Source organism: Solea senegalensis, linkage group LG3, assembly GCF_019176455.1.
Source record: "Solea senegalensis isolate Sse05_10M linkage group LG3, IFAPA_SoseM_1, whole genome shotgun sequence".
Taxonomy (NCBI): domain Eukaryota; kingdom Metazoa; phylum Chordata; class Actinopteri; order Pleuronectiformes; family Soleidae; genus Solea; species Solea senegalensis.
This window is the reverse complement of record NC_058023.1, coordinates 33126289-33135991: the sequence shown is the minus strand read 5'-3', so window position 1 is coordinate 33135991 and position 9703 is coordinate 33126289. Positions and strand designations below refer to the sequence as shown.

The window sequence follows — 9703 nt, the reverse complement described above, 5'->3', positions numbered from 1 at the left end:
TGTACGTTTACAGAGAGACTCCCGTGGTGTCACAAGGTCGTGGTTGTGTTGACTCGACAGGAAGGTCCAGATATGAGAGAGACGACCCGGCCACAGAAATGTTACTGTGTTTTCACACAAACAAAATCATCTTTAAATGAGACTGAATGAGGACGCGGGGGAAGTTACAAGAGTCTTAAAGTGATAGTTCCTGTGGTTGTGTGTGAGCGCCCCCTGTGCCGAGAACCTTAAGTCTCATCAGCTTAAGTCAACGACATCTTAAGAACACGTTTCACGTCTTTATCTCACTGTAAGACAGACTTTTCCAACAGGAAACTGAAGTTTGTGAACCGCTCACTCTCCCACACCAAACCCCACAGTGAAAATCAGTGTTTTTAACGTCACAGCACACAGGAGTTGTTCATCCACTGCTGCCTCCATCACTGAGCTCATATTAGTTACTTTGTCAATTCGGCATTTGAAATTATTTGTTCAGATTGATCTCAGTGACACAAAGTGACCACACGAGGCAGCAGTAGACCAGCAGCTCCTGTGTCCCCGCGAGCTAAAATCACTGATTTTCTCTATGGGGTTTGGTGTTGGGAGCGTGAGCGGTTTATAAAGTGACACAACGTTCAACGTATGGTAGCCTATGATACATTAAGTATATGCTAATGTCTTTATCTCACCGTTAGACGGACTTTTCCAAAAAGAAACTGAAGTTTGTAAAACACGATATGAACTTGTACAACAGACGTCGCACCGGGATTCTCTTCTTCTTCTGCCAGTCATTTACAGCAGGCTGCACAAGGACACCCTCCTCAGTTCGAAGCTCGCAACCACATTCTATCCTCCTGGTGGTTCCTCAGAAATTCAATGTCCTTCTGCCTCCAAAAAAAAGAACAGGTTTAGGTCATTTTATGCTCCTCCTCCTCCTGCTGAGGAAACTAGAGGACGAGAAGAACCACGACAAAGATCCCCGAGCTGAAGAAGAAGAAGAAGAAGAAGACACAACACAGCAGGCCTTCAACCCTTAGACTCTGCTCCTGACCTTTCACCACTTTTTGCACGTGACGTTTCTTCAGTGTATCTCAGATCATGGGAATGAAACGAAATAAATGATTTTTTTTCATTTCAGAAATGTTTGTTTCGGTGTAAAATCCCTTGAAAATGAAATCTTTTTAAGTGTGCATGTATATTTTATTGCATTGGAAACCTGACCATACGTTCATTTTCAAGTCAAAGTAAAGTAGACGCAGGATGTTGACACTGTGAGAGCAGTGAAAGGGACTCGAACGCTTGTAAAAACCCCAACAATGAGCTGGAACTTCACTGAAATGCTTCACATAACTGAACGTCCTGTGGTCACTGTTCGATTTACATTTAAGCGGTTAGCAGACACTTTTATCCAAAGGGACCTACAAACGAGGAATGCGCTACGTAGAAGTGGAGAGAAAATCCACGAGATAGGAACAGTGGACTGACAGAAGTGTGTGTGTGTGTGTGTGTGGGGCGGAGTTAAAGGTAAGTGCTAGGGCAGAAGATGCTCTTGGAAGAGCTGGGTCTTCAAGATAAACCCTCAACCAAACTCTCCACATGTTTCTTTTGACCTGCAAAACAGCTGATGGAGGGGAAGAAGCAAGCATGCGGCTTCTCCCCTGAGGCGAGCACACTTTCATGTGTTCACAGGGTCAGTGTCAGAGAGTGAAACCGAACACTAACAGATGACCCCAGCAGCAGCTTCTGGGGGTTGGTGTTTGTTGGCCCGAGGCAGAGTTCAGGTTCTCAGAGGCCGGCGAGGTGAACGACACCGACTCCAACGGACGCCCGACATCTGGCTCGGCTTAGTCGCCCACAAACACACACACACACACACACACACAATAATAACACACACACACAGAGGAAGACTTCAGTTGTTTATGTGAGCATGACAATCCTTTTGGCCTCTCTGTCAAAATGCTTTGGTGAGTCTCTCTCTCTCTCCTTTATTTTACCATCTGCTCGTTTTTGCTCGTAAATCACAGTTAAACTCCGCCGTCTTAAACTTTAGGACACATTTTGCTACAATCCTCGTAACTGCATATTTTCCCGGGTGTTTGGACAGAGCGGCTTTCCCTCTCTTTTTCTGTGTGTGTGTGGATTAGAGGCCTGTGATCATGTGCTTCACGTTGTGTTTCGTTGCTGCAGACGACGCTGAGCAGATCGTGCAGGTGACGCCGCGGCGACCAACTGCACACGTGAGAGTGGATCTGATCAACTGAACATATCTGAGAAACCTGGTTATTGAATCATATATTCTTCTTTTTTTTTTATTCTGCAAGGCCAGCAGTGGTGAAAATATTTGGACTCTGGATTTGGAAAGATAACGGCAGCAGAGGGAGAGAGAGAGCCTGCAGACATGAGCTGCCACAGTGGATTTAGATGTGAACGTCTCAACACACAGGAATGCACAGAGTTTACACACGGCTGATTCCTTCATGATCTTTAACGGACGACGACTCATTTTGCACAGTGAAAATCACGTCTCAGTCTCGGTGTTTCTCGTTAATGAGCGGGACAGACACAGATCCCCGCAGCCACGTTTTCGCTCGTCACTGCGGAGTGATTTTCCATTTTGTTCTGGTGATTCTGATATTGGTGCATTGACAGGAACAGTTATCGTAGTTGAATCTAATCTAATTGACTTCAAACTTGGGCAGGTGACTCACTCAGGGCACCAGTGTGTGCAGTGCCCAAACAGTTTGGTTTCCATAAAACTTGATGTGCTTCAGGTTAAATCCTCAATTTAGCTGAGAAATCCCTGCCTTTCAATTCCAGAAGGCAAAAATGTGACCTCTTATTACACAAGACCTCTGAAGGTTCCTGTTTCAGACTTTCAGACCATGACTGGTCTGAAACTCCACTGAGAGAGCAGTAACAGTTTGGATGTACATGACAGGTATAGTTTGCGCTAGAAAACCTAAAATTTAGCTAATAAACTGATTTATTTCTATTAGATTTTGAGAGAATTTCTTATTTTAAACCAACAATGCTGCCATATTTTTGTGAAAAAGGTCATTTTTTTATACAAAGCAAAATGTACGTTTCAGCACAGATTATTTACCACAAGGTAAATAAATGCACATTTTTATTTTCAAACCTAAATAGACAATAGAGCAGCAGGAGTCTCAAACTTAAATGACCTATAGGCCAGTGAGCATCTAGTCTGGACAGTAGGGCGCTAGGCAATTTCAAAATAAAAACATTTGTGTTGAAATGGAACACTAAATTGTTTACAATATAAATGTCTTTATGATGCGAATGACACCAGTCCTGGACATTCCCTGGGTGACAGTGTCAATAATATAAACGTGTGTGTGTGTGTGTGTGTGTGTAGGACAATGTGTGCTGGTGGTGTGTTCTCCAGCCTGTATGTTGTGTCTCCATGTGGGACTCCAGGAATCTCAGTTCTGCCGCGTTCCCAATCCCGGGACATTTGCGCTGCAGTCCTCGAGACGTGAGCAGTCCCTTCAAGTCCCGTACGGTAACTTCATAAAAGGATCTCTGAACTTCAACCAGAGTTAAACTGGGACAAAAAAAAACAGGATGTTCTTCTCTTAAACTCTGGTCCACTTGTTCTGTCTTTTCTGTTTCCAGCACACCAGCTCGAGACGTATCTGGTGGTTTTTCCGGTGCAAATCGCTCGCACATTTCCCATCATTCACTCGTTGTCGTATTGTTAAAAATGTCACGCTGATGGGACACGGACGTACCAGAGATGCAAATATTCCGTTCCACTGTTGAAGAAGTTCCCAGTGAAACACTTGTAACGTGGTAGCTGTAACCCTGAAAAACAGTCTAACTAACACAGGAAGGACATTAGGTACAGATGTCAACCAGATTACATGCTAAACTAAGGAGGTTTTGGCAGTCAGGGATTAAAGAACCGTAAAGAACCAGAACCGGTTTTCTTCTTTTTCTTCGTGTTTGGAGATGGATCAAGGCCCCTGCAACGTTATCATGTAAACACACACGTGTGTGGAAACATCTGCGTTATCTGCGATTACGTGACACTTTTGTAACGTTAAAATCACCCATTACCCCTGAGAGCCTTCAGTCAGTCAGAGGCTGCTCATCATGTGCTGCCCAGATGTTTCTGTTTTCAAACATACGTGTGTATTCTCATTATCATTATTATTTTTTACCTTCTTTTCTTATCTGAGCTGTAAATGTCACTTCAATCAACAAAATGAGGTGATTCTCTTTGTGGTCAGGGGCCAGGTCTTTGTCGGGTCAATGAAAAGATGTTCCCGTGTTGGTGTTTTCTTTTTTTTTTATCTACTGTGTGAGAGAGGAAAAGGTGATGCAAAGAGTTGTAATCGTCAAAGAGCAAGAGGTATTTAGATTAAAATGAAAAATCTAAATTCTGACATTAATGTCAAACTGGGTGAAAAATAAACTGCCTTGCAGCCGCCTTTGCAAGAATGTAGGGTAGCAGTGCCACCTAGAGAGCAGTTACAGTACTGACGTACATGAAAGGCATAGTTTGCACTTGAAAACCTAAATTTTGTTAAAAAATTGATTCATTTCTGTTAGATTTTGAGAGAATTTCTTATTTTAAACCAAAAATGCTGCCATATTTTTGTGAAGAATTTTTATACCACAAGGTAAATAAATGCACATGCTGATTACATTTTTATTTTCAAACCTAAATAGACACTAGAGCACCAGGAGTTTCAAACTTAAATGACTTATAGGCCAGTGAGCATCTCGTCTCACAAAATAAAAGCATTTGTGTTGAAATGGAACACTAAATTGTTTACAATATAAATGTCTGTATGATGCGAATGAATAAAAAAAACAACATTATGACCTGATATTAAGTGGTGGGCAGCATGAAATCAATTGGAGGGCCGCATTTGGCCCACGGGCCGCGGGTTTGGGACCTCTGAAGACATAAATATTGTGTCGTGACCTCACACATGAATCTGTACACGTGAAGAAAAACACAGCCAGGTTCATATTTGTTTAGACAATATTTAATTTCTAATTTCCCAAGAGCAACACAGAGATCAGGACAAACGAATGTTTTCTAAAGAAGCGAGCACAGCAGTCGGCGGAATATAATTATGATTTTAAAACGGCACCATATTTATTATTAGAGGATGGACTTCACTCTGGAGCCGTCGGGGGTTTAATTCGTTTCCTGGAAGCAAGAAAACAGCGTACAATTCTTCGCGGAAGGATTAAAAAAAAAAATCCTACGTATTTCCTGACGTCACACGACACCATGACACGTGCGCCTCAGACACACAAACGGAACGACACACACGGTAGTGCGGAAGCCGAGAAACGCTCGGAGAGGGACAGCGCGCGTGCGCATCGTCGCTGCTGCCTGGTGGCGAAGCGTAAAAGAGAGAGAAAGAGATAGAAGAGTTCGTACGAGTTGCAGAAGCGGAGACGAGCTTTCAGAGAGACATGCTGAGGGAACTACACACACACACACACACATTTATATATAGATATAGAACACTCTACGTTGTGAGCGGCGACAGTCGTCAAGCAGAAGAGGAAGAAGACAGAGAGGACAGAGAGAGTCAGATAGTCAAGCGCGGCGAGGTATACAGAGCGAGGCGAGGTTATAGCATGCTGGCGGCACGGAGACACACAAGTTTATAGAAAGCCCGAGACACAAGAGATCGACGTAAAGGCCAGAGCGACAGTGCACTAATCTACAGGCTATAGAAGCTACACACACCGGACGCTAATTACAAGCTAATTACAGGTGGCTACACATACTGTATACATATATATGTATATATTTATAGGTAGATATATAGAGGACACGCGGAATATCAAACGAGCCGGAATAAGCAAGGCGCGGCATGCACGTGCAAAAGGAAGCGAGTGGAGCAGCGAGAGGTGCGACACGTCGGGCCCGCCCCCGAGAAACTACCACAGTGAGGTTCCTTTGTCGTCATGACAACAACGACAACCTGACGTCGCCCGTGTCACAGTGTGCGTGAGTGTTTTTAGTCAGGGAAAAGCAAAGCAACAGAGCTCAACAAGGGCACACATACACACACATACCAGCGGAATCCAAACAACGCCATGTTGGCAGGAAAATCTGGCGGGGAAACATCGTCTGTTTGGAGAAGATGGACGAGAGCGGTTGTTTTTACCACGAGTTACTAATACAGAAAGAGGAGAAGGCTGTGGTAACAGCTTCTTGTCGGATGAGGTAACTTCACTGACTTCACTGATCCAGACTTCTCATGTGTCGTTCCACGCAGGTGGAATGACCTACCGAGCGCTACCAGAACAGCGGCGTGCGTCCCTGTCTATTTTCAAGAAGCTCTTGAAGACCCAGCTCTTCCAAGAACATCTTCTGTCCTACCACTGACCTCACGCCCTCCCCTGCACCTGGATCCATCTCGGCACTCGGTTCCTATCTAGCAGAGTTCTTTCCAAGACTTTGGATAAAAGCGTCTGCTAAATGCTTAAATGTTAAATATTAATGATCCTACATGCTTTTCAACTATTGCAGAAGTCTTTTTATTTTACTTGTCTTAATAAGAAGGAGCTTGACCGTCTGCAGACCTGGTGACCAGTTCATTTTAGAACACAAGTCATTGTGACTACTTCATTCAAGCTCCTTCATTCACTGCGGATCCCCAATAGAAAAAGTCATAGTATAGTATGTTGTCCAAAATCACCCGAAAAACTCATAGTAAAGTATGTCGTCCAAAATCAGTTAAAAAAGTCATAGTATAGTATGTCATCCAAAATCGGTCAAAAACGTCATTATATGGTATATCGTCCAAAATCACCCGAAAAAGTCATAGTATAGTATGTCATGAAAAATGTTGTCCAAAATGGTCAAAAAGTCATACATGTCGTCCAAAAAAAAGTCATAGTATAGTATGTCGTCCAAAAATGGTCAAAAAAGTCATAGTATAGTATGTCGTCCAAAAATGGTCAAAAAAGTCATAGTTGTAAGTTTTTGAATGAAATGTAATTTTAATATTCAATCAGGGTTTTTATATATATTTATATACATAAACTTTAACACGTAGAAACATTATTTAAACTGATTCACACTCGTTCTAAAGAGCAAAATTCTGAAAGACAGGAAAATGTGAAACAAACAGCTTTAATATAAAGTTATAATTTTTAACTTTTCTTACAATGAGAAAACAATAGAAGAAAATGCAACTTTTCATCATTAACGTTACGTTAATCTGATTTCTATTTCGTCCTGGAGTGAAAAATTTCCATCGCAGTTTTCCTGAGCGTCTCCGTTGTTTGTTTTGAACGTGACTCATGTTCCGCGTTTTGTCTAAAATCATCCACAGCTAGACGCATCGTCTTCTAACACGACGTGATCAGCATCACGACGGGATCAGCATCACGACGGGATCAGCATCACGACATCTGCCGAAGGGGGTTGAGATGACCGGCTGCACGGTGGGATTAAAAAGGAGGAGTGGATCGATGAAACCGGTGCCAGGTCTGTCAGTCCAGATCCATGTGATCCACTCTCATTAAAGTCTGGGACGTTTTTTTCACGGAGCCCGCGACGAGTCACTTAACCTCCACACGAGAGGACGCTCCGCTGAGACTCGTCACGGCAGCGTGTGATGGACACCTGCGGGGATCGAACTGCCGTCTCCTGCTGCGTCTGCAACTCCATCACTTTACACTGAGACAAACAACAAAACACAAACATGAGTCAGAGAGAGAGAGGGGGAGAGAGAGAGAGGGAGAGAGAGGCTCATGAGACAAGAACAGAGAGAGAAGTTCACTCTCTACTCTCCCACACCAAAGCCCATAGAGAAAATCAGTGATTTTTACATCACAAACACAGCAGTTGTTGATCCACTGCTGCCTCCATCACTGAGTTCAAATGTCTTATTTTATGACTTTGGCGTTTGAAATCCATCGTTGAGACTTAACTCAGTGACACAAAGTGACCACACGAGGCAGCAGTAGACCAGCAGCTCCTGTGTCCCTGTGAGCTTAAATCGCTGATTTTCTCTATGGGGTTTGGTGTGAGAGAGTGAAAATCTGTCTCACAGTGCGATAAAGACATGAAACATGTTCTTAAAGATATCGCAGACTCAAACTGACGTAGCTTTTTTTATTTGTTTTTATTTTTGTCATGCGCCCCCTGCTGGCAACCAAGCTGTCTTCACTGAATCCAGCTGCTTTGATTGAATTTATTAATGAAGTAGAGATGAAGTGAAACTGTGCGTAGTTATTGTTCATTCACCAGCATGTAAACACAAAAAGAGCCCAGTCAAATAAAAACACCTGTAAGTGCTGACATTAGAGGTTTCATTAATTGATGAAGACACACACACACACACACACACACACCTGGCTCTTCATTAAATCTTGAGTCCGTCCCCCCACAGTGGTTTCATGAGGGACGTAGTGTCTCTGTTGCTCTCTGGAGGAAAACAATGACACGCGCACACACACACACACACACACACGTCATGTGACCAGTTTAAACATAATAGAATATAGAGGACATATAAACACACACAAAGATAAAAACAGAGCGTCTCCCACGATCTCATCATCACCCTGGAGATTCAACAGGAAACTGTGTGTGTGTGTGTTTTACCTCTTAACGATCCTATTTGTACGTTAGCAGAGTTGCTCTGCTCAGCTGTAGATAAACCCACATACACACCACCATAGTTTCTGTCACACACACACACGCACACACACACACGCACACGCCCAGTTATGTCACAAGTGAAATTAAAAAGTTAGGAATAAATTGTTGTATAATAAAAAATGACTTACGGTTTGTCGTCGTCGTTGGACGACTCATTTGTCCTGTGGACACACACGCACGCACACGCACGCACACGCACGCACGCACACGCACACACACACAGGAAAACATAAAAAAGGTGACTTGTTTGAAGTGTGTGTGTGTGTGTGTGTGTGTACTTACTCCTTGGTTGACACCTCGTTGCGACCTGAAAAAAACACAAAAGAAAAGAAAATCAATTGTTATTTTTAACGATTGTCTGCATTTAAAAAAATAAATAAATAAAGTCATGTGACGTCACAGCGGTGACAAAATATTAAGTTAATAAAACGACTTAATTCTTTTTTTCCCCGAAGGTGGCAGCAGACGATGACACGCTCTGTCCCTTTAACCTCGTTCATGTTGACGTCAGTTTACGACAAAAACAACAACAAGAACAAAACCAAAAACAACAAAAACAGCAACAAAAACAACACAAAAACAAAAACAACAAAACAAAAAAAACAATAAAAACAACAAAAACAACACAAAAACAAAAAACAACAGCAAAAAAAACACAAAAACAAAAAAAAACAACAAAAACAACACAAAAACAATAAAAACAACAAAAACAACAAAAACAAAAAAACAACAAAAACTAAAACAAAACAAACAACGCCTTTGATGAACACTTAAAGTTAAGTTAAGTGTTTTTTCCCCTCACCCGTGCTGCTCATGTTCGCCGACACGTCCGTGGGCGACGGTGAAGAGTTTCCACATCCCATCGTTTGTTTGTACGAATGAAAAACGTAAAGAAAAGATTTGTCCTTTTTTCCCCTCTCTTCACTCTGTCCGTCTGTGTGTGTGTGTGTGTGTGTGTGTGTGATGCCTGGAGACAACGACGCCAAGAGGAAAGGAGAGAGGAGAGGAAAGAGAGGGAAGCAGGGAGGAGAGGAGAGGAAATGGTGTTCACGC

The 9703-nt window shown here is 42.7% G+C and overlaps 1 protein-coding gene across 1 annotated transcript; it reads right to left on the bottom strand.

The window, feature by feature from the left end:
- Nucleotides 1–7100: 7100 nt before the first annotated feature.
- LOC122767301 (overexpressed in colon carcinoma 1 protein homolog) lies at nucleotides 7101–9599 on the bottom strand. The gene is made up of 6 exons (XM_044022748.1): nucleotides 9453–9599; nucleotides 8933–8957; nucleotides 8779–8811; nucleotides 8594–8673; nucleotides 8341–8413; nucleotides 7101–7663 (listed from the first exon to the last, which is right to left on the bottom strand). Exons 1-5 carry the CDS (start codon nucleotides 9511–9513, stop codon nucleotides 8352–8354), a joined length of 261 nt encoding a protein of 86 aa, XP_043878683.1. The 5' UTR covers nucleotides 9514–9599; the 3' UTR covers nucleotides 7101–7663; nucleotides 8341–8351.
- Nucleotides 9600–9703: the final 104 nt, after the last annotated feature.